The sequence below is a fragment of the Drosophila mauritiana genome, chromosome 3R (assembly GCF_004382145.1).
Source record: "Drosophila mauritiana strain mau12 chromosome 3R, ASM438214v1, whole genome shotgun sequence".
In the NCBI taxonomy this organism is placed as follows: domain Eukaryota; kingdom Metazoa; phylum Arthropoda; class Insecta; order Diptera; family Drosophilidae; genus Drosophila; species Drosophila mauritiana.
Genome location: NC_046670.1, coordinates 7,432,069 through 7,457,125, shown reverse-complemented (window position 1 = coordinate 7,457,125; position 25,057 = coordinate 7,432,069). Strand labels below are relative to the sequence as shown.

Genomic DNA, 25,057 nt, shown 5'->3' with positions numbered 1-25,057 from the left:
TGTCAGTCAGTATCTCTCCCATTTTACTTCCTCTGGCTTTGTTTTTTTTTTTTTTCAACTTTGGAAAACCCTGTGGGTGGGCGTGGCGTTGAGTAGGGCTAACGCCTTTTCCATGTCATAATAATTTCTGGCTGGCTTTTCCTTTATCCCGCTCCACGCAAAACTGAGAAATGGCGCATGAAAAGCGCCAACAAACTTTAATTAGTTATGCAAAGCGAATGCAGCTTTGGGAGCGAACAAAGAGGCAAAAAATACAACTAAAAAATGGGGAAAAACGATTATGTGAAGCAGCGTAAATATATTTAAATGCAAAATAAAATAAAAAGTTATAAATTGTAAGAGCAAATTACAAAACACACACATGGTCAGCTCAACAGGAGTTTTATTCGCCGGAAGCGTGTCTAAATAAAAAAGGGCAGGGAAAAACAATTGAGAACAAAGAATTCAAATTAATTGTGCGCAAAATCGTAATTGCATGCGGGTAATTAATAAATTATATTGCCATATGCAAATCCGCAAACGTATAAATGAGTTTCTGGCGCTATAAAAACAAATTAACGAGAGTTTAATGTGCCGTACATATTTGATAACTGACCGCCGAAAGTATGCTATGAAAATATTGTTATGGCATTTAATTGACACAAAAATCAGAGAACTGCAGCCCGCCACTCGCACTCTACGTCCACCCTATAAACACTCGGTACTCTAGGCACCCCGTGTTTTTTGACACCCTACTTGCGGCAACACAAAATACTCGAGTGTTTTACCAACGTGGTGTTATTGTTACGAGTAAAAAAACCACCCGAGGCCTGCTGCGCAATCACCGTTTGGGTGAGTGGACGCACAGTCAACGATCGGCCGCACGTCATTTTTTGTATGCGGGCTGCAGTTCTCTGGTCATTTTTTGTACGCCTAAAATTTGTATGGGTGGAAGCGTGACGGGTATAAGAAATGAAGGGTAAAAGGGAATACCCAAGAAAAATTTCGTGCTCATGTCTTTGCTCTTCAATGGGTGCCACCCGTTTCGAATCATTGCCTTATTAATTTTTCACACGTCGCTAGCTGAATACTCTACTGACAAATAATCTTACATAAAGTCATTTTTGAAATGAATTTTGTGACATTATGTACATAGATTCGGCTATTAGCATTATTACTATTACTATTATTTTTACTAGAATCTATATTTAAATAATAATAACGTTAATAATATATAATAAAATATATATAATATATAATAATATATATATATATAATAATTAAATTACATATATATATATATATTAATAATATATAATATAATAAAATATATAAATATATATATATATAAATATATATATAATAATAATATATAATAATAAGATGAAGGGCATATTTTACAAAGTATTCGACAAAGTCTAGAGCCACGCCGAAAGAATAGTGTGTAAACGTATGGAGTGTAAAACGTATGCAGTTACGCATCTTGTCTGTGACTCGCCTACCTACGAGACCACTCGAGTATTTTTGGAAACACCCGAGTATTTTTGGAAACACCCATGTGTTTAACGGTAAACCCATAAGTGTTTTTCTCACTCATCCCTTTTTAGGCAGTGTGTGATCGGCACCCGCGACGCAAAGCACCGTATTGATTCGGGTGCGCGCACAACGGGGTGTCTTGTCTGCATGTTCAGATTTATACTGTGTGTTTGTAAGTACCCGCGATGTGCGTGGCGGGTAGCACCCGCACACAAAATTGTAGGGTGTGAGTCGAGTGGTAAAAAAGTGCCACCCTTGCAGTTCTCTGACAAAAATAATTCCGCGAACAAGGTCCGCCGGGCATGGCTAATGACCTGACCTGACCTCCATGTGAGCGGTGCTTATATGCATTAATTCTTTAGTTTTTAATTGAAATTTAAACCAAATGTTCAGTGATTTTTATTAATGGCTAGCAGTTGGTTTTACTTTCTGCAACTGACATGTTTAAACACAAAGCGAAACAGGCTTTAATAAAAATCGAGCAAAAACAGTTGCCTTTAAATACAGCTTTTTTTTTTTGCATAAATTAACTTTTGAAGATCCTCAATTAAGATTCCTGTTCGCAATCTCTTGATCCTGATACGTTGACAGGTTACGACCCATTTAGCAAATAGAACGTTGCTCTCTTCATCTCCACCTATCGGATTCACTGTGTAACCATCTCACATCCTTGGAACAAGCTGCCAGTCCTGAAAATTCACCTCCTTCTCCACTGGTTTCCTTTTTATTTCTCTATTGAGTATGCATCGATTGGTGTTTCCTTTTGGCTTTTACCCCGGACCTTTTCCTTCATTGGCTCATGCACTTTAGTTCATTACATCGTTTTCATTTGGCCAATTTGCTCACTTGGTCATAGTTGATTTTTATTATTTGGTCTGGCAGTCGTCAGGAAAATTGAAATGTTTTCGGTTGCTTTGTTTTGTTGCGTTTTGCATTTGCCTTTTTATTTCCTTCTTGTCAAATAGAGGGACAAACTAAGTGAGTGACTCCGATACACGGACTCCAACTAGTTGCATTCGGCTTTCCCTTGGGTTGAGTACTCTGTTCACTTGTCCTCCCGTCTCCTTCATCTGTCTCCTGTGTCCGTGTCCTGTGTCCTGGGCCAGCTTTCAATATCTGTTATTGTCCCTTCCTTGGCTTCCTGCTGCTGCAGCTGCTGTTTGCATGCTACTTAATGTGGCACTCACTGTTGCCACTACGTGACTTTGCCATCATCTTCATCACGAAGCCAGTTAAAATGTGGTCAATTCTGGCTACTTTCCTGCTCCGTTTGCTCTGTGATCCCTTGGCTTTTGGCCATTTAAGTGGGTTTCCATCATTCCGCAAACGTTTACATCCTTCGTTAGCTGGTATCATTGAAAAGGGAAATGTTTAATATAGCTTATAACTGCCATGTTACTCGGGATTATTTATATTTTCTTGCCCCTTTATTACGATCAGTATTAAATGTACTAGGACACGTAACGAGAGCTTTCTCCATGTGTTTCCATTTTTGTGGGCTTATACCTTCTTCCTTATTACCAACTTCTGTTTTCTCAGCCTCATTTGTCCGCCTCAGATAATTTACCCAGCCGCAAAAAGTTTCGCCTGCTTACAGAAGAAGTTCCAGCAAATACAAACTGCAATTTGCCAGCAGGGGATCCCCCTCTCCGCAAACAAAATGTGCATGTGATATGCTTAATTATTTATTACGACTAATTTGAAAAGTCCCCAACAGATTTCGTCATCGTGTGCAAACTTTCACGTTGCTGAGAGCGAAAAAAAAACGCAGACAAACTGCTTAAACAGCAGACACCATATGAGTTTCAGTTTACATAGGTCAAATCAGGGCAAGAACGAGAGCTCAAGGGGTTAGCTGTGCCGGAGGAAAATGTCTGAATAAGCGAATCAGACTCTGAACAGCCAAGTTAAAGTAGTTTAAAAAGTGTCGTCGTCGTCGTCGCCATTTCATCGCTCAGCTGATGATGAGCTTACCAGGCCAACTAACTGGAGACGAACCTCCTCCAGTTCCAACTCTTCCAACTCAGGTCCCTTTGGCCCACATTGCCACCCCATTTTCACCACCCCATTCAGGCCGACGAGCACACAAAGCTCGTTTAAGTTTTAATAAACAAATTAAACTTGCTGTCTGTGCAGTTTTTGGAGCTTACTTTTTGGGGGCTCTACAGTGACACCAGATAGCCGAAATTTGGGTTCAAGTGGGGTTAAACACAATGTATTGGGGCTGAGTTTGGCACAGGCAAGTCGGTTTTATTTGGCGATTCAGAAAGAAATGTTTAATAAAATAAAACAAATCAGCTGCATGCCTATTTTGTATCCCTTTGCTTTAAGTTATTATGATAAAAGCTTTTCAGATACTTAAATAATTGTTTTTAACAATTGAATTCCTCTTTATGGTCTGTGCGCATTTTGAAGTCCTTGGCATGTTTAAATTCGAAGACTTTGGCCAAAGTCGCGGGATAACATTCATTAAATCCTAATTTGCCGAGGATTACGAGCAGATACTCGCATATGTGGAATGTTTGCCCCAGAATAAAACACTCACTCACAACCTCGAGCCAAATGTATGGATATGCTGAGCAATTTGCACATTTGGCCCAACGCCCACAGCAAAAATTTCTCAATTATTTCTGCTTGTTTTTTGTTTTTGTCGCTTTGCTGGGCTTGCGATTTTTTATTTTGGGCAAAGTCATGTCTTGCGGAATTTTATTATCGCGGCAAGGATGAGAAGGATGCGCCACAGTTGCGCAATTATAGCGCCGCCGCAGAAATTTTATTTACGTAAATTTTATTTCAATTTATTTTCCTTCCTGCCTTGCATTTGTTTTTCGCGAGTTCTTTGCATTTACTTTGCCTTTCTTTATGAATTTTAATGAACATTTTTTCAGCTGCTCGTTTGCTATGCAAAAAAAACCAAACTAAAACAGAAGACCTGCAATTGCTGGTACCAAATTTAGACACTTCAAATGCTCAATGCAAATGTCATTCCATTTGGCCAGGATGTCTGTGCCTCCATTTCTCCATTTCTGTTGATTTCGCTACATATGCAGTTTTTTTTTTGCCTCATGCTGCGGCAAATTCCAGCTTGCTGAGCGTTGTCAACTTGCCCAATGTGCCAACTGTGGAGCCCTTTGTTAGCCCTGCTAAATATTCGTTAACGTGGCGAGCAAATTTCGTTGGCAAACAGAGTTCCTTTTTTGGCGTCCGCGAAGTCCCTGCTCTCTATAAAATTCAAATTTACATATTTGCACATCTAAATCGCAGTGAATTTGCATTGTTTGCCAAGGCTGCAAGTTTGAAGGCTTTGAAGGGCGTGGCGAAACTCGAAGGCTTACTTTGTCACAGTGGCAAATTCAGGAGAAATCTGGAAAATTATTTGGGTCACTTTTGGCAGCCAAGAATGTGGATAAAGTATTTTCAAGGGATAAAACGTGCTATAAAAGTTTAAAAGCGTTTGCACAAGGTTTAAAATTAAAGGAAAACTCATGTAACCTAAACATGTATTCAGCTTTGTACAAACAAATATATATTTAGTGCTGACCAGATGACCTACTATAATAAAATGAAACTGAAGGCCAAAGGATAAACAACATATGGTGAAAATCCTTAAAAAGTGAAAAATAATATTTATCATATATTCAAAGCAAAATGTATGCTTTTAAACAAATTGTATAAAAACACTTATTTTTGCTAAAGCTTTTTGTACATTTTCACTTAAAAATGTCTAATATCAAATGTTGTTCAAATTTGCTTAACTCTTTTGCATTTTATTGTGTCATTAAGTGCATTTCATTTAAAGCGTTCAATATTTTTGGGTAATAAATAATAGCGCAGTTGAAAAAAAGCATATTTCATGCTCGCCAACTATTTCTTAATTAAAATATGTTTTCACCGACATTTAATTTACATACTCTCCTGCATTCTCATATTTATTTCGGGCACTTAATGAATTGCTAACATAAATTGTGGGATTTGCAGCAACTATTTTAATTTAATTAATAGGAGTGAAAAATGTGCGCGACTGAAAGGAAACAGCATAGAGAAAAAAGTCATCTGCGGCCAATTGAAATGCGGGTGGGCGAACGTGGCGTATGATTAATATGCATTTTCAAAAAAGACCAGAAAATGGCACAAGAATTTGTGTTTTTTATTTATGACTGAACGTTGAACTTTCCGCTAAAGTCAACGAAGCTCACACACAACAACTGCCACTCGGGGGATTTGGGTTAATAGCCAGTGAAGGGGGCGTGGCAAGGAAAACAGTGGAAAACAGCGCCCACCTGCAACCCACACGACAAAAAGGTGGCCGAGTGTACGTGCAATGCTCACGAAATAATGGCAAAAGGTTTTTGTGTCGCTGTTATATTTTTTTCCGCCTAGAAGGGCAGAAAAACAGGAGTAACAATATGGAGATGGAGGCAGGTGAGCGAGACCAGGTAGCGGGGCAATTGTTGAGGCAGCTTAACAGTCTGACACGCACTGAGACTGTGACCGAGATGAAAATAAGATCCAACTGAAAGCTACACAATGGAAAACAATGACAAAGAAAACTCTCAAAAGGAGAATGAGCATTACCAGGCTAAACGAACAGGTGTGAAATACGGAGAAGAAACTATGAGCAATATGGCAAACGCAAACTATTGGATTAATTTTATTGAAAAATGTTTGCAAAACATTCTGAAAGTTGAATTAAGCTGACACATTTTAGTGCCACTCCGTTTGCATATAAAAAAAACCGAAAGGATGACAGTTGAGGCAGCAGATCCCCAAGCGCATAACGAGCTGAAAAAGATGCTTTGCATACGAAATACAAAGGCTGACATAAAAAGAAACAGCCGCAATGAGCCGGACGAGAAGCAGAAACAATAAACGTATCACAGGTCACCAAAAAAAAAACCTAAAAAAACGAGGAAATTGTCGGGGAAAGGGGAAAAACCTACGGAGCTGAGAGAAAACCTGGAGCAGCAAACCCCAAAGCCGTAAACTTGAGCCGCCTACAGAGTCCAGGAAGAGACAAAAAGGATTATAAGCGCAGGGGAGGATAAAAAATGGCAAGGTAAAGGTAAATTCGGCAGCCTCTCTGCGTCCAGAAGTGAATTAAAGCTGACACAAAAGGATTCGGCTTTGGAGCAGGGTGGCTAGTGGATGGCTTGGCCTCAAAGCACGCCCGTGTCCGCATATGTGGGTGTCTAATAATATGGTACTACCACTGGCAGCAGCCACAGCCACAGAAGTTTGGTCGAGACGAGATAGCCATGCAGCCAGGGAAAGCCAGAGCATTTAACTTTGGTTTTGGTTTAGTGGGGTTTTTGTTCTTTTTTCCCCGAATCCTTTTGGCGTTTGCTGTCAGCAGCTTTTGGGGGGACAGCTGGGTGGAAAAGCGTCGCCATATCGATTTCCCCTCCAATCTTTTTGGCCAGGAGTCTCTGGCAACCACCGCTTGCTAACCTGGTTTGTTACCTGATTATACACAATCGCATGTGTGTGTGTGTGTAGAGATGTATGTCCTGGGTCCCGAGTCCTGTCTATTTGCTCAGTGCAGCGTAAACTCTGCAGATAAGTCAAAGCCAAGTGCAGCCAAGTTAATATTGCATGCGGATAAATTGGAGCTCATATTCCAGCTGCTCGTTACAACTCCCCTCTCTTCTTGATCGTTTCCCTTGGCTTTATGCATTTCTGATTCCAGATTTTGCAGTCTGCATCTGATGGCTCAAACTTTAGTTGTTTTGCTCGGCAGTCGTAAAAATGTAGGGGTATATGATGTTTAGAAATAAACTGTTGGCTATCTATCACTTAAATCACTTATTGAATAATGCAATAGCCTTTTGCTCAATAGTCACTTATATTTTTGTATCTTTAAACGCCATGTAACACGAATGTTTTTAAATATAGTGGGTGTGCCTGCTTCGATTCGAACTTTCTTGTTTGTTTGGCTCCTCTAAGCATCTCAGAAACTTAGTCATATTTGGATGAAACTTGCAAAAGTAAGCAAAAGCAAAGTTTTGAAGGGGATAAGTGAAAGGAAATAGTAAAAAAATATTTTCGAGTTTAAACAGAGCGGTCGCAAAACTTCTTCAAAGAAACTTATGAGCCATTCATGACAAAATCTTTTGAAAATCTTCAGCATATGATAAATAACACACATAATGAAACCATACTGTTTCTCTATTTCAATAAAGTTAACTAACATGTAAAGAAAACGTATATAGTACATATACAGAAGTCCCAGCCCTATAAGTATAATTTTTTGTGGCATTCCAAACTTTCCACCTGATATATCAACCATAAATAAGTTTATTCAATTTATCAAACAAGCTTACCAGCTTTAAATACCACTTTCCGCATAAAAAGGCTTAAATTAATCCCTCATCAACATTCTCTTAAATCCATCATTTTCCCATTTTACGTTTTCCAGTTGACCCAGAAACAGAGTTTCCTTTCCACACTACCCCTTTTTTCTCATCGTATTCCGAATTCCCTCTTAACTGGCAAAAGAAATGTTTATAGAACATTTGCTCTGACACATCGCTCAAGATGATATAACAAGGAATAAACATAATCGAATAAATAAGCAACGTGGGGTGCAGCCAAACAGCCTGATATAGCCAAATCGAGTTCCAGTTCCCCAACTTTGACATCCAGTAACTCCAGCTCGTTGCTGACGGCTCAGAGTTTGGTCATAAAGGATTTACACGGATGTTAACACGGCCCGACTAAAATATGTAAAATGCTACAATGGCAGTTTCAACAGCAGCAGCTGGATGAGGATGATGATGGGACCTGTTTAAATTTTCTGTCATTTTGTTTTGGAAATGGGGAATGGGAACTGGGAACTGGGAGCTGGGAGCTGGGTTATGCCTGTCAGTAATGCTTGAACGCCCCTTGTGAGCACCACTTGACAGGTTTTCCCCCAGCGGCTGTATTTTTTCCAGGGATGAGGGGTCTTGGCCCGGCCAGGTCGTACATTCGTCACTGGGTGGGCCGACATCACTTGGTGATGTGTTTATTATGTGCCTCTAATATATTTATGAGGCGTCTTATAAACGCATTTTTATTTTATTCACATGGCCTGTCTCGCTTTTCCCTGCTCCGCAAACAATCAAAACACATCCACCAAAAAATAAAAGAGAAATAAGGCAAACAACACCCGTAGGTATTTTTGCTTATTTCAAAAAAAAAAAATGCTTTCAAATTCATGCAGACATTTTTTCTGCCGTATTGGGCCAAGGAAATGATGCGCATAATATCCTTATGAATTTATGTGGCGAAAATTATGTTGGAAAGTGTCTCGAGTGGCTCAATCAAATGGATTTCCGCAGCAGCCTTAGTGAAAATTCCGATTTTGATTAAAGACCTTTGGGGGAATTATGCGGTTTACTTAAATGGCCCAAACAGCAGTTCCCGGCTCTTTAAGCCCACTCAACACAGTTTTATGGCTGCTGCCATAAATTAACCCATCTAAGGCATAATTATGTGGAGAAACCATGGCGAAGCTTAGTTAGAGCTGCCATTCAGCTGCAGGAAGTGGGCGTGCATTTTTAACCAGCCATATCTTACCCCTTCTTCCTTTCCAAGAGCTTTTGGTCAGGTCAAGCCGAGCATGGCATTTACTTAATTGGCGCTTTAAACTGCAAAATGCAGTCACTGCCAGTGCATATATACGAACGCGTATAGCGTATGGCGGCACACACGTAAGCTCTTGTAGATGTATTAGTTCTGGCCATGTCGTGACTTAGCAAGGACAAGCAGCGGAAATGTGAAAAATGAGCCAACAAAAGCGCGTCGGAAAGGCAGTCAGCAAAGCACTCTCACACAGGACGAGTACATAGCATAGTAGTAAGCTCGCATACGTGTATTTATAGCTGCTGGCGTATAAAAGCCATAAGCTGCATTTGTTGGCCCGCAGCTACGAAGCCTTTTGCCGTGGCTAATGGTCGTGGCCAGAAAGCCCCCATTTTTTTTTAACATCCTCCACGCTCATGAGCACCCAAAATGGGCGCGTTTTTATTTGCCATTAATAAACCAAGTGGAGGCAGTAGGTTAAGTGGCGGAATAGCTGCTAATACCATGCTTAAAGCATCCGAATCAAATATATATCATGATAAATAAATAACTTTCAAGTTTGAATAGTTATAATTAAGAGCCCAATTCTTTTGCTTTACTTAACATTGACCCCAATGCCTAATTAGTCCGACATGCTCATTTGAGGAAAGGACATCTAAATAACAGTCTGCCGCCAATAAAGAGGTGAGCCCGATAAAAGAGAGCTATCTGCTCATGCAGGAAATTGTGGTCTTTCGTCGCGCAAATTAGCGGCATTAGTTGGGGCTGCCTGAGGTGTGGGGGCTTGGCCTGCTATGGCGAAAGGGGGCGTGGCGCATCGGGGACGCCATTATGACCAGAACCGGGCTCACTCGTGCTGGAAACTGCCGCTTTGCTGTCGCTTTTCCCCATTTTCCCGTCGGCATTTTCTCATTTTAATTGATTTAATCGGCTTTGGTCCATGTGTCGCGATCGTGATCCCCCAGTCCCCCCATTTGTACCCCTTAAATCCACCACTTGCTGCTCATTAAAAATGCCTCGTGTTGCGTTGCCCCTTCTTCTCACTGATTTTTTTGTTTACTCCATTTCCGCTCTATTGCCGTATAAACAATTTTTGCGCATTAATTGAATCGCGATGTTTGTGTGTGTGCGTGCATGCGTGTTGCCGTATTTGTGTGTGACATGCATAAGCCAAATTAATTGGAGCTTCATTCCGCACACACACACACGCAGGCGAACGACGAATTTTACGTCCTTTTGCTGGCTAGGATTTCTTGCCTTCTATTTTCTTGTTTTTGTTTACTGGCAACAAAGGCAACGAGCTTCCTAATGAAGGTTTAATTAGCAAACACACACGCAGAGACACTCACTTACAGCACCCACACACACACACACCCACACACACGCCGGGAAATTTTTGGAAAAGGGGAGAAAGTAGAAATGGCTGCACAGGATGAAGTCTCGAAATACCATTTCAATTATTTGATGTGCTGTGTGCCATCGCCTAATTCCAATTTTAATTAGTTTATTTGGTATATTTCGTAAGTGATTGATTGATTGATTGATTAAATTAGTTGAAATACAATTAAATAAACGCTTAAGTTGGCTAGGAAGTGTAAGTGAAAGCGTACAGACAAGGAAATTAGAAAGCGAGGGGAGGTCCTACATATTTCTAAATACATATATATACAAAAAAAAAAATTTTGGAGAAACAAAAATAAATGCACAACCGATACAAAAACGAGAAACCAGATCGGCCAACATTTTAAGCCCTTTTTTGTGAGCACGGGACTAAAATTCCATCTGACATGCGACAGGCACCAAGGGGTTAAGGAAAAATGTGGAAAAACACCGAGTATATGACAGATAAAAGGATGGCTGGGGTCGAAAATAACAACTGGGGCAGATGCGGTTATTAATTGGCCAGGTGGAAGGCTTTCATACTTGTCACTCGCCCGGGCTTTGTACGAGTTTGCCTCGAACAAATACTGGGTTAGTTTTTCCATGGCACGGCTTTAATAGTTAAGTCGAATTTGTCGGAATATAAACCCACACACATTTATAAGCATTTTCCGACTCACGTTCCATTTTCCTTTTATGCTTGCTCTTTCTAGGACCTACAATCGGAAATTGAAACCCATCGCGTGGTTTACGATCGTCTCGATGGAACAGGCCGCAAACTTTTGGGTTCGCTCACCTCACAAGAGGATGCGGTTATGCTGCAGCGTCGCCTCGATGAAATGAATCAACGTTGGAATAATTTAAAATCGAAAAGTATTGCAATCAGGTAAGTGCTTTTGACTTCTTGTTTCCCATAGCCAACCTCGATTCTCATTTTTTGCCTTCCTGTTACTGCTGCTGAATTGTTTGTCCGGGTGGTGGGGTTGAAAAAAAAACCGTTTTTGCTTTTTTTGTTGGTCTGCCATGTTTATGCTCGTGGATGTAAAAAGGGGGGCGGGCTGATTGCCGCCCAAGGATGCTTGAAAACCAGCTGAATAGAATTAAAGTAGCTCCATGCAGTTTTTGGCTTCAGTGCTTAAATGAGCATGAAGTTGAGAGGCTAGTAAATTGCCCAGGGACTTGTTAAACCGCCAGCTGGGCGTATGATGAAAGAAGCCGAATCTTAGTTAGATTGCCAGCTACGGATAAATAAAATTCTTATCCCCCCACAACTGCTTTAAGTGTTAATTAAACCGCATTAAGCCGTGCACAAAACGAGCAGTGCAGCGACATTGTTTAACAAGTTGAAAACAAGCCATTCCCCCTTCCGTGTCTGCCGTGCCACGCGGGTTAAGCAACTTTGTGCCGCTGAAAATGGGAAAATGGTGGCCGGAAAAGCGAGCAGTCAGCAGCGTGGTCGAGATGAAAAGGGGACACACTTTACGGCTGACAAAGCCGCGAGCCGAACGAAAATCAATATTAAAAACGAAACGCGTGAAAAGTGATGGAAACGAGTGAAGGTCCGAAAAGCTCTGGTCCACGGACACTGTGTCATTGATGAAATCGTGTGCAAACACTGCCCCAGTATCCTTCGTCCTCCTGTCCTGTTTTTTGTTTCTCTTGTTTTTTTTTGTGTTTGTAATTTCCCCATTTCATAAATAAAAGCTTGGCTTGGGCCCACAAATATTGGACGCTTGTTGATATTGATGCTGCCGATGATGAAAGTCGGGCTACATGTTTACAAAAGGGGTGCGGTGGCCATTGGGTATGGCAAAAGTGGACCGAAATGAATAATGATGATGGTGGTGACACGCAGAAATTCGCTCAACGCGGAGCCGGCGAGATCGCATAATGAATATAAATGGCAATTATCCATCGACCGAGACAGCACGGCGTATACGTGATGTTGCGCCCAAAACAGTAGGCAACATTAATTTGTCCACGTTTCTAGAAGAGAAAGTTAGCTTTGATCTGCCTTTATGACCTTAACAATTAGATTTATTCAAGAAAATATAAAATGCTAAATAAAATAATAATAACTCAAGCTATTTATTATAATATTTTATTTATATATTGTTAAATGTTGTTATAGGGTATGCTTACTTGCGAATAATATCTCTGGTCCCCTGGCATGTTGCTCAAATGTTTTTCAATTAAAGGCAACAGACAAGATGACGAATGACACCTCGAGAGTGCCTCATCCACCTCATCATCCGCCGCCCAAATTGCAGCCCTCATTATTCTGACGTTCTGGCACATTTCCGTGGGCTAAACTTGGGCCACTTCCTTTGTTGTTTGGCTTGGTTTCCGACCCGCTGTCCGGAGTCGTTGTTTGCGCTGAGGATTTGTTGGCTTATAAATTCCTGCGAAATATTTTGGACAGCACTTGAAAAGTTTCACCGTGGCTGCCATTCCTCAATCCCTCTACGTCTTTTCCTCTTTCTATTTGATTTTGGCCATTGTTCGCTGTTCGTTTGTATTAGCCGTGGCACTTTTTGGCTTTGGGTCATTTTATGCGCAAAGTTTCGCTGGCTTTGAACTGTGCAAACTTTTTGCGTGCGGCATCTCTACAGGTGTTCCGAATCTGGTTTATTCCCCCTTCACATTCTCGCTGATTGCTGTATGGGAGCCGTATGGTTGTGTGTGCGTGTTTGCGGAGAAGATTGATGAACCCGTATCTTTTCTATGGATTCGTTTTCTCTTTAAGCTTCTTTTCGCGGGTTAAAAAATGATTTAATCGAGTATTTTTTCACGACGAGATTTATAGAGAAGTGATGGATGTGTGTCCGTAATCAATCAATATGCTTATGAAAAGCACTTAAATAAAATCAAGATACCTCTTTTATTACATTTTTAATAGAGAAAACCTGTTAGATCATCGTTGTCTTAATATTTTATAGCTATAAAGGATTTAATATTGAATGTTAGGAATTTATTATAACCAATGGTGTGTCACTTCAATTCTCTTATAACTTTCACCCATATCAATTTCCCGTACAATTTGTCTGTCCCACGTCAGTAATTGTCCAAAGCCCATTCACAGAAATAAAATCCAAAGTGAGAAAACAATAAGGCGACTGAAACTTGAGGAAAAATCACCAAGTTTTGTCCGTCTCAAGTTATTTCCTTTTATTATTTGCATGAGGAAAAGCGAAAGTGTGCGAAAAGCGGCAAAAGGAAAGAAAGCCCAAAGGAGCGGGAGTTCCGCTCCAGACGAAGATGAAGGTGCTAGAGCCAAGCCTTAATTATAATCAAAACCAGAGCAGAAATAATAAAAGAATGAAATGAGCACGCCAAAGGAATTCGCCAAAGATAAACAGACAAAAGGTCGAGGGGCAGGAAACTCCACGCGGAAAAGCTGCGAGTCGCGGGAAAACTAAGGAAAGCGGGGAGAAATGTGATGACAATGAGGCTGTGACTATTGTTATTGCCGGTTCGCGGGGCTAGAGATTTTTCAGATTTTTCCCTGTGTTATTTCTTGCTTCCCTCGGCATGGCAGTACAATGGTCGAAAATATGCCAGGACGAAATAAAATGTGAATAAAATGTCATGGCATTTCACAATTACAGCGACAGCTGAAATTTTAGCATAGACCAGTCCCATTTGTGCCTATGTTTGTGTGTGAGTGGCTGTGCCAGGATCCTCGGCCAAATGCCAAAACAGGACACTTTAATAGACCTCACTTAAGGAGGAAATTTGTGGGCCACGAGGAGCGGGCCATTGAGTCGCAGGACGAGAAGTGCCGGAAGGCGGGCGGAAACTCAAGGAAATAGACAAATTGTCGCTGACATTTTGCGGGTGCAATCAGCACAGATGCTTCCTCGTCTGCTCTAAAGTGCAAATTAAATTTAATATTATTACAGCACTTTCGTGTGCACTGAGAAAAATAAAATAAGCTTTGAAATTAGCAGAATTAAGTAGATTTAAAAAGATGAAAGGATAATTTTCTTTAAAATATATTCATTATTTTGACATTGACTGTAATAAAAACAATATTCAGCGTTGTAATTAATTTTAATCCCTGCTCCCTAATAACTATCGAATATATATTTTTCTTATGCGTAATCGGGTTTTTTTTTAATTATTAAGGATGCTATATTTATTTTTAAACTTTTTTCGCAATGTAAAGCTGCTTTGATTCTGGCCGCCCTGTCTAAAACAATCGCTAACAGCCTTTTACCCTTGTTTCCCTGCAGGAATCGCCTGGAGTCCAATTCGGAGCACTGGAACGCCCTGCTCTTGTCGCTGCGCGAACTGACCGAGTGGGTTATCCGCAAGGACACCGAACTGAGCACTTTGGGCTTGGGTCCCGTTCGAGGCGATGCCGCCAGTCTACAGAAACAGTTGGTAAGTCCTGGCAATGGGTCATGAGACCTTTTTCCATTTCCCACTTTTTTGGTCAACGACCCAATTTTATACCACTTTCTTCATTTTTTGCATTTTATTTTTACTTGAAACTCCCCGGGGGCTCCACCTCAATTTGTTTGTCCGCCTGGCCAACTAATTGTGTGGAAGTTTTGGCCTGCGTGGTCTCTTGACACATTTTCAGGTCCTGGGTTTAATGATGCCAAAAGTGACTTGGCCAGCTGCCACTTTGCATTTTCGGTCCCACATTTTCTGGTTCCTAATTAAATAATATTCGGCAAATACCTTAGGTATATTTAAGCCATGTACATGCTCATTTGAGTGTAAATACAATTTCCAACTGATCCGGGAATTGCAGTTTGATATGGGTAAACAGTTTAGACTGGAAACAATGCAATCATTTTGCAATTTGCACAATTGTATTCCGAGTCTGCTGAAGCGCAATGAAAATTTGTGTGTAGCCCAAATTATTTGCTATGGTATAATTTAATGAGTTTGTAGTAAAATCAATTCGATCCGTAATCCAAATCCTCTAAATATAAAATCATGGGTCGATCACGTTTAAATATTTAATGCTAGAATTTTACTTTCTAGCCAGCGTGTATTAAATCCTAATCTTTCTCTACTCCCGCAGAGAAGCACATAAATCTCTATCTCTGTGGTTTTTGTAAGACACGAGCGTATCAATGTATTTAATGGCTTGTAAGAGAATTTTTTGATTTTAGTTGGTATTTTCGGCTAAATAGCCACAAGACCTCCTTTCGAATAGAATCAACTTGACCGAGTTGCGCATTCGACCTCGGCCACGATTAGGCTCAGAATTCTTAAATAATTGTTAAATGATGCTTGTTATGTCAAAAACATGGACACACTCGCACGATTCCACATATCCTGCCACACATGGGGCGAAATCACTTAGGGACCTGCCGTCTGAAAAGGGAAGTAAGGGAATTAGGGAAAAAGTGTAAGGCAGGAGCCAAGCCAGGCCACTCACTCTCCGAATGGGAAAACACTGTCTAACACAGCATGAGGCACTTGAATTTCACTTGGCCCCACTTAGAGACCCAGTTCCGAGCTCCAAGAAACAAGTGAGCGGAGGAGCAGCTGGGGAAAAAAATGAGTCAACTTTCACCTCGTGGAGAGGAAAGAGAAAGGGGGGGCCAACAGCAGGGGGGCAGTGTATAAATCTATTGCCTGCCACTAAGTTACGGTCTGCCGAACATTTACATTTCGGCCTGAAGATTTTATTTGCCAGCGAACGAAGGATTCAGCCAACGGCCACAAAAGTCCGGGTCCAGACCTCTCCGTCCGTAGTTGTATATTGTTGCATTTTGTTATTCCCCAACTAAATGCATTAAACACGAGAATTTATTGCCCCGGGCTGCAGAAGATGCCATTCCCTTGATAGTTTATGGGCCTTGACCACTTCAACTGTATTTTTCAGACGGCTACCAAATATCATGAAAACCCTAAACATACTTTTATATATATATAGTTATTGCACAAGAGTTTCATTCATTCATGTATTGCATTCATTGCCCTTCCACTTGCAGGACGATCATAAAGCCTTTCGCCGCCAATTGGAGGATAAGCGGCCAATTGTCGAGAGCAATTTAACGAGCGGTCGTCAGTACATCGCCAACGAAGCAGCCGTCTCGGATACCAGCGATACGGAGGGTAAGTTTTATGGCCACCAACGACACACTAAAAAGTCGCCGGCTAAACTACCCATTAAGGGGACCACAAAAAGGTTTTCCATGAATCTCGTCAAGTGCTCTTGTCTTGTGGCGCAAAACCGAAATTGGATTTGTTAGGGTCGGTGGGAAATCATGATCTATAAAATTCGCGTAGAATAATAGAGTCTCCTGGTAATGGGATACTTATTATGGAGTTCGTTGACACGTTCTTCAAAAGGGTTTTACTGGAGGACAAGGATCAGAATAAATATCTTGGATTTTAGATTGTGTTAATTAAATCTCTATTTAAATATTAGGATAGAAGCGTAATTCGATCAAAGCTATAATTATTAGAATAATTCGACTTATAATGTTAAAAGCTTCATAATGCTAAGTAACAACTAAATGAGAACTCTGTATGCTAAATACATGTTGCCTTCCAAGAAGTTTCCCACCATACAACTTCATTCTAAATGTTAAACCAACTTGAAATGAATATTCTGGCAATCCTTCTTCATATTGAATTCAGCAAGATTTTTCACCTTTTTATCCCACCGCCCACTTCGTTTCACATTCCCTTGAGCATTTTACAATTGATTGAACTTTCTGTCGAATATCTCTCACGAATCAACGGAAAACTAACATGTAAGAATTTGCTTTAACTATTTTACAAAAGCTTAGGAAGCTCAAAAACCACACTCGCACTCACACCAGCACGCATACGAATACAAATCCAAGGATTGTACTTCGGAACGTGAGCGCCTAAAAGTAGACAACTGTTGTGGGGCAACCGGAGAATTGCCAATTGATTTTGCACCACCACACGTTTACCCCCCTCCGAAGCCCCCAAAACCTCAGAGCTGGCTTTAGTTGCCATCGTAGTTTTTTTTTTTTATACTTTAGTTAACAATTTAGCAAATGGCTGTGTGGATTTAGCTCGGTGGCGGAGCTTGGTTGGGGATTTGTTTTCGTTTTTTTTTTTTTGTGGCATTAGGGGGCGTTGGGAGGCTGGGAAAGCGTCAATGATAATTGCGACCAGAGCAATTAGGGCGATTAGTACGCTATTAGTGCCAGCCATCAGCTGTGGGAGAGATTTGGCCAAGTCCCCATCACACCATCGTTTTGTGGCCTTTGATTTTACCCATTCCTTTTCAGCAGTGGTATGCAGCGTGTTCCCCGAATTTACCGACTCAAATGAATTTTAATGCCTATTATTTGGCAGTATTTGTATTATAGTATTAGTATTATTACTAATATTAGTATTAGTATTATTATCGGTGCAGAATGGGATCTATTTTGTATTTAGGAGCTAAAGCTCGATATAAACCAATTTAATTCATGTTTATATTATGCAGCTTAGTTTTAAATATAGCGAAGCATTAGTTCTTTAATTTGCGTGTATTGTATTATGGCAATAATAATATATTTATTTTTATACGTATTTCCTCAAAAGCTACCAATATTCGTTTAAATATCAACTTTTGTGCAAGTTCTTTCTATAAAACAAAATTGAAAAAGAAAAGTTTTGCTCTGGAAAGGCAGTGATGCGGGCAAAAAGCAGAAAACATCCAGAGCGATAAACTCAATCTTTAAATTGAATTTGAATATTACAACGGAACTTCGATGGCGACGGGATGGGAAAACTCAGCTCAACTCTCGATATTTGCTTAGCATCACATTACCAGCTGTCCAACGTCTCCTTTGGCCATACAAGTTGTGCTCGCTGTCTCCGTCCGTGCATTAAATTAAATTCGGATTTAGCCAACTTCGAGTTCGCCTTGTTGCCATACTTTTCTCAGTGACTGTGTTGGCCTGTCCATAAAGCAGCAGCAGCAGCAGCAGCAGGAGCAGGAGCATGAGAAGGAGCAGCAGCTGCCACTCGACTATCAGTCAGTTGGTCCTTTCGTCCATGGATCTGCTATTGCATTTCCCTTTGCCGCAGAGCGCGTCAGTTTGTCTTTCAAATTTCCTGACACTTTTCCTTTTCGATTTTCCCGCTGCCGACGACGACTGGCTTTGGCTTTCATCTTTCACTGTTGTGGCAGGAAATAGCTGAGCTGCTCTGTTGGTTTTTGCGGTCTCGTCGCAGCTAATCGATGGCTTAAAGACATCGATGTGAATTGAGTTTACCTCGAAACTTTGGCTTTAACTTGCCCGGTCCAGCTAATTGATTCCCCTGCCGAATCATATTTGAGTTTCCCTTTGTTTCCACTCAGCTTCTGGGCGGCTGGCTTTCCCCCAGAGCTTACCTGTCCGAGAGGTTATTTTATTGCAAATTTAATCACAGCCTGCAATCAGCATAATCAAAGATGCCAAAGAATTGGCAGCGCACAGTCATCGGTCCGACACTAAGAGCCCTAATATCATCTCTAATTCATAAACTCCTGTACGTGCCAGGTGGGGGAATCCTGGTGGGATCCTGCTCAATTTAATGGCAGCGCAATTGTCTTTTTGTCAGAACTTTGTCTCTGGCTTTGTCTTTGACTTGATTTTCATAAATTTAGTAACGAACGTCTCCTTATCATAATCTCTTCCTTCTACCCGCAGCCAACCATGACTCCGACTCGCGTTACATGTCCGCCGAGGAGCAGAGCCGTGAGCTAACACGCAGCATCCGGCGGGAGGTGGGAAAACTTTCCGAGCAGTGGAACAATCTAATCGATAGATCTGACAATTGGAAGCATCGCCTGGATGAGTACATGACGGTAAGTCGAGACTGCCAACTTTTGCCTCTCATTTCCTGCGTGACATTTTCGTAATTTGAGTTTCGGGGCCTCATGGAAATTTGAACTCGAACTCGAACCGGGCGCGTAATTTTCCATTTTTACAACTGCTCGTTAAGTGTCCGTTCTGTGATGGGAGAAAAGAAGTGCATTTCCAAGAGGAAATCGAATTTAGTTTGTTTTTCCGAAAAAGTTCAACTTATGGCAGTAGTACCACTCGCATTCTTGGCACATTTTCCGCTGTGAAAAATACTTTATTCAATTACATTCGCTGAGGCCACAACACAAAGTTTATTTCCAGCTCCGAATACTTTGTCCTTTTTGTTTCCTACATTTTTTTGGCTAATAAATGCAAGTGTGCTTTTTATGACGCCTGTCGTTCCGTTCGAGGCTTAGTCTGTCTCAGAACAACAACACATTATATTCCACCGCAAGGGCATGAATGTGTTGGCAAAAAGGGATGGCCAAAAGGGGAGGGGCCGAAAGGAGGCTATTTCGGATGTCTGCTGCTGGCGTCGTTACTCATACGCACCGTAAATTTGATGCAACAATGTTTGATCGCATAAAAATGTCACACAGACTGTGCAAACAATGGCTTCAACATGGCGGGACACACCAGTCCCCATTTCTGTGCAAAAACAACTCGTTCAGCGGGCACAAAATGTATAAAATATCAAAGCGCATAAAGTGCACATATTGTATGCGATACTCGTCCGTTTTTGTGCGAGTTTTTGTAGGTGGCATACTCTCAGCGGCCAGCCGAGCGAAAATCAATGCTTCAGACTGAACGAGCACCAGGAAAGCAATATAGGGGAATGGAGCACAGCCAAAAGGCAATAGTCATGAAAATCAAGAAATCCTGGCCCCAAACAGCTGAAAAAAGGAGAAATGTCATAAAAAAAGGCACTTAGTTCTACCTTTTATAGTCGGAAATAGAGTTTTCTCAGTGCTACTAAATATTTATGCTCTTTTAGTAGAAAATATCAGTAGGCTTGTTTTGAAAACAGAAATCATACTCTAAAATAATAATACATCAAACAATACCTAATATTTCTATTATTAAGCCACTTCCTGCTCTAAATCATACGATCAGGCTTATAAATTTGTCTACTGACCTTTTTAATAGATAAATTGCACCATTGGGAACATTTTAAACGGATTTTGGCAAACAGTTTTTGTTTGCCCTTTTGCAGACAAATCTAATCAACACAAAATGTTGACCCACTTGGCGGTGTTATATATCATAACTGCCAATATTTAGACACCTTTTTTTTATAGTGTTTCTGGCACGGTTATGAAAACCGTTTAAAATTCAAATAAATTCGTTCGTTAGATTTGCACTTGAACTAAAATTGTTTAAACTAGTTTTAATGACGCGTTTACCGCCGCTCTTTTTCAAACGATTCTTGATAAATTCGTTTTGCTTAACTGGTTTCCAGTTCAGTCGATTCCCGACCAATTGAATCAGCGGAAATCGCCGGAAAATAATCTCTCAATGCCACTCGACACCCCGAAAAATTGCAGACTCCTCGAAAGTGCTTAACAGCGTAGTGCGTTTCATATTTTTTCGGACTAGCATAAAAATCAAGTTAAAAGCGGCTAAAAAACTCGTTACCCACCTGTAAAAGTTGGTTAACTTTTTTGGCAGTACTCGCCCACCCTTACACGAAAATGTTTATTTAATTTTTTCCTGGCGAAACAAAAATTACTGATAAGGAAAACTTTTTTCAAAATTAAAAATGTGAAAAAATTAAAAGGGATGTGCAAGCATTAAAAGGGTAGAAAAAAGTGCAAATTAAAATAGAAATGAAGGAACAAAGTTTGCTGGCAAGAAAAAATCGGAAAGTTTGGTGCGCTGGGCATATAAAAAAGTTTAAATAAATGCAACTTAAAACAATTACAAGGATGCAGAACAGTTCTGAAATGAGGGTGCGTGGTAGGATATGCAAACTTTGCGACCGTTTTATGAAAGCCTGGTTAGCTAGGCCACGTTAAATGAAGTCGCCAAATAGCTGAGGCAAAGTTTAGCCAGTGTAGTAACCGAAGCCCTTCCTCCCCTACAAGCCACTGAATAGTGGTCAGCTTGGTTAATTGACCACAGGGAGAAAATGTCTATTAATTGAATAAAAAGTTTAATTTGCATGGTAGGGAAAAATGTATGTATTTTTTGCCTGAAAGTGCATTTTTTGCACATTGCACATAAAGAAGAAGTTAAAGAATAAGCTGACATTTTGTTGTTTTATCGGTTGAAGTATCTTGGCTTTTATTACATCTTTACATAGCGATAACTTTAGTTATTACTCAGTTAATGACTGGTAATAAAATTACAGTGCAGATAGGGAAAGAAATTGAACCAGAATCGTAGGATTCTTGAAAGTTCCGCCAGCACTTGCAATCAAGCATTCAACCCTAATGAAGTTTGATTAGTACTGGCTTCGGCAAACCTCAATGCAATGCCCAGCCAGGCTCTTCAATCAAAGTGGGGGGCATCTCCACATCCCCAAGCCTACCGAGCTCCTCTTTCGTTGGGCTCCAAATGATGCATGGCGCCCATCAACATCAATGTCACGCCGAAATTCCTTGGCAATCACCCACAAACTCAATCAGATGTGGAATGCCGGCCCTGCCATGCTAATGAAAAGGGTTGGTCAGAGCAGACAATGCCACAGAAGTACTTCTGGCTCATTTGGCAAATAATTCGAGACTCTGAATTTTATGGAGTTAGCTCGACAAGAGCAGTGGGATGGGCGGATGGGCTCCTCCAAATGCGTGAATGTGAATCCCCATGCGGAGCACGCTCCAGAGAATCCAATCGAATCGAATGGAATCGGAGAACCGTCCACTTAAAATGGGTGAAATTGTGGCATTGGCAGTCCGCAGTGGCATGCTGAATGGACGCTAAAAAGCAATTGCTTAACGCTTTGAAATATGTTTCATTGATTTCCCGGAAAATTGCTGGAAAAATAGCAGAAAATGGTGTAAGGGCAGTCAGCTCTGGCCATAATTTAACCACATGTGGTCGATATTGAAGCAGGACATGGGAAGGCAACTTATTTAACCCCTTATGGTCACTCGGACGAAGCTGCTGTTACTTGGACTTTGTCCTTTTGCTCCTCTAGCCGTGCTTAACCACTTCAAGTAAAAGCTGCTGAAAAATGTCCTTGCTGAGGCTAAAAGTTTTCGTTGCAGCTTGTGTTTGTGTTTGGTTTATTATGCAGGGTGGGACACACAATGAAATCAATTTAGTTAGCTCACTCCTCCTCACTTCGACACAAAATAGTTTAATAAATCACTCATACGCAGTGTGTGTGATGCATGTGCGAGCACTTGTGCTCGGTGGCCAGTGATTTATGGCACACTTTACGAACTACCAGCCCCGGTTGACACCAGGAGAAATATTATCTATGGAAATTTTGATTTAGCAACAGGGATTACCGACTGGGCAAGTAACCAACAAAAGCTAATAAAACAATTTTGAAATTTTCGTACATATTGTGCACATGCAGACTTGTCCTTAGCCGAGACCAGAACCCCATCAAGTGGTAACAGATTTTAAGCCGGCTGCCTAGAAGTATGCAATATTTATGAGTCGTCCATTGAAAAGTTTAAGTTAACTTCGCTCGCTTAAAAAAAATGAATTAAATTCTTGTTAAAAACATAAATATGTTAATTTTACATACATTTAAACATTTATTTATTAGCTTAACGTTCACTTAATTGTTTAAATTGAAATAAGTAATGCGCTTCACTTATTTGCTTAATGGCTTCCCAAAATCCCTTTTAAAAATAAAATTGTGGGTAATAAATTTATTTGAATAGGCTTTCAACATACCCACACTTCGAAATGGTTATCCAAATAAAAACCACATTCCGTGCCATTAAATCCTTTAAAAAGGATAAAAAGCAGAATAACAAGAAATGTCACCAGAAGACAGCAGCTGAGTGCTGTGGAAAATGGGGAAAATATTGCACGTCAAATATAGAAAAATATATCATTTCTCGTCAACCGCCTGGGAAATCAATTGATTGTCACGCTAAAATGCTTTAACCATGCGGCTTTCTTCTCTTCGTTTATTTTTACGGCTATAACTGGGAGTGGATCCTTTGCCACGCCCACAATCAACGTAATAACCGCATATTGCACTCCACTGTCTGACTTTTTGCGCCATTTTACGTTGGTTTTTTGTGTCTATCCCGTCGTTTTTTATTGCGCTCTTGTTGTTTGCGCAAACTGCACAAATATGCCACGAAATGTAACCAATGTATAATTGTCAAACGTGTTGTGCTTTATATTGCCACACACACACATATACAGGGTGTTCTTCTATTTGGAACGTGGCTCACCATATGGACAATTCATTTGGCCTGTCAATATTTCTGCTCGATTCTGCTCCTTTTTCCATTGGCTAACGGCGCCATTTTGTGCGGCAGTCAACTTTTTCCAATTTCACCCGGTTGACCCTTCTAGCAGGGTCGAGGATTTTCATTTCATAAATATTTGCCATTTATTGTATGTTTTTCTTTCTGACTGGCGTTCGTTCGTGGGGGTGCAAAAACAAACATTTGGTAAATATTTGCCAGAGGGCTTACAGTATGGCATGAAATAGTTCCCTAATTGGCATTGCTTTCCAATTAAGTGGGACTGGGTGGGGGAGCATAAAATTGTAAAAACAGGGATACTCGCAATATATTGGTCATATTTTAACAAAAAACCAGATATCTTTATGAACAAGTAAATTTCACGTAAATAAATCCAGCAACTTAAACACGTTCTACATTCCTTCAGAGAACATCGATCAATTGTCTTAAATACATTAGTAAATGTTATCGGTACTGTCTTCCGAAATCTTCCGTCCATTAATAAGTGCCAACTACAAAACAAAACTGAAAAACGAAATAGACAGGGGATATATGCAAAGACCTCAGAAAACAATTAGAAGCATATGGACAGAGGAAGAGAATTCAATTTCAATTTCCGAATTCAGGAAATCCGAAGGCAAGGCGAACTGAATGATTTCCCAGATGCATTTTTGGCTTTAGGATTTTCGTTGGTTTGCCTTTTGGTTTCTGTTTTTATCGTGGCAGACGACAAATCGCCTTGCCAAAGATAAATATTCACACGAGGGTAGAGATGGAGGAAATACTGCCCTACAAGGTGGCAGACTGGAAAAGAAAATTATGAGCTCGAAAATAGATTTTCCGGCCGCACTTCGCAGACAGAGAGAAAAACGAACTATTGCTGAAGATTTGGCCTCCCCTCTCTCCTTCGGTTTTTTTGTCGCGTCTGCAGTTCATAAATTTCCACATTTTCCACATCCTTTTCCCCGCCTTTTAAAGGAAGTGTAGGCTTAAGACAATCCCAGAAAAAGAAAAATACGCTTCGGAGTCGGAGGCATTTTTCACACTTTGTCACGTGTGGAGCGACCAAACGGGAAAATTATATACCAATTTTGCATTTCTCTTTTTCTTTATGCGTCAAGCAAAAAAAAAAGTAACATATTTTTGTCGACTGCCATATTATATTATAAACTTAGCGTGAGTTAGGAAAAATGAAAAAATATATATTTAAAACAAAATTTTAGTAGACAACTAGTTTATTTTAATATTTTTTTAATTTTCATGGAAGTACAAACATTACCTATCATATCGACTTGTCCATGAATATTTCAAAAGTATTTTCTTTTATACTTTATACTGATAAAGATATAGTTATCCCTTTTTAAAACTCTTTTTATCCCACACCCAAATTTCCAATCGTTTTTGTTCTGAGTCACAAGAATCATTCATTCGAAAACG

The 25,057-nt window shown here is 40.4% G+C and overlaps 1 protein-coding gene across 7 annotated transcripts in view; it reads left to right on the top strand.

Annotated features, from left to right (window-relative positions):
* The window catches only part of LOC117142830 (dystrophin), a 134,194-nt gene that overhangs the window by 83,508 nt on the left and 25,629 nt on the right, over positions 1 to 25,057 (top strand). For all 7 annotated transcript variants that reach the window (XR_004459576.1, XR_004459575.1, XR_004459577.1 and 4 more), the window contains 4 exons: positions 11,172 to 11,344; positions 14,694 to 14,844; positions 16,416 to 16,539; positions 19,086 to 19,243. Coding sequence is in view for 4 of the 7 variants with exons in the window: in XM_033307055.1 (XP_033162946.1) it covers positions 11,172 to 11,344; positions 14,694 to 14,844; positions 16,416 to 16,539; positions 19,086 to 19,243 (606 nt within the window). In the remaining 3 variants the exon portion in view is untranslated. The remainder of the gene's footprint in view (positions 1 to 11,171; positions 11,345 to 14,693; positions 14,845 to 16,415; positions 16,540 to 19,085; positions 19,244 to 25,057) is intronic.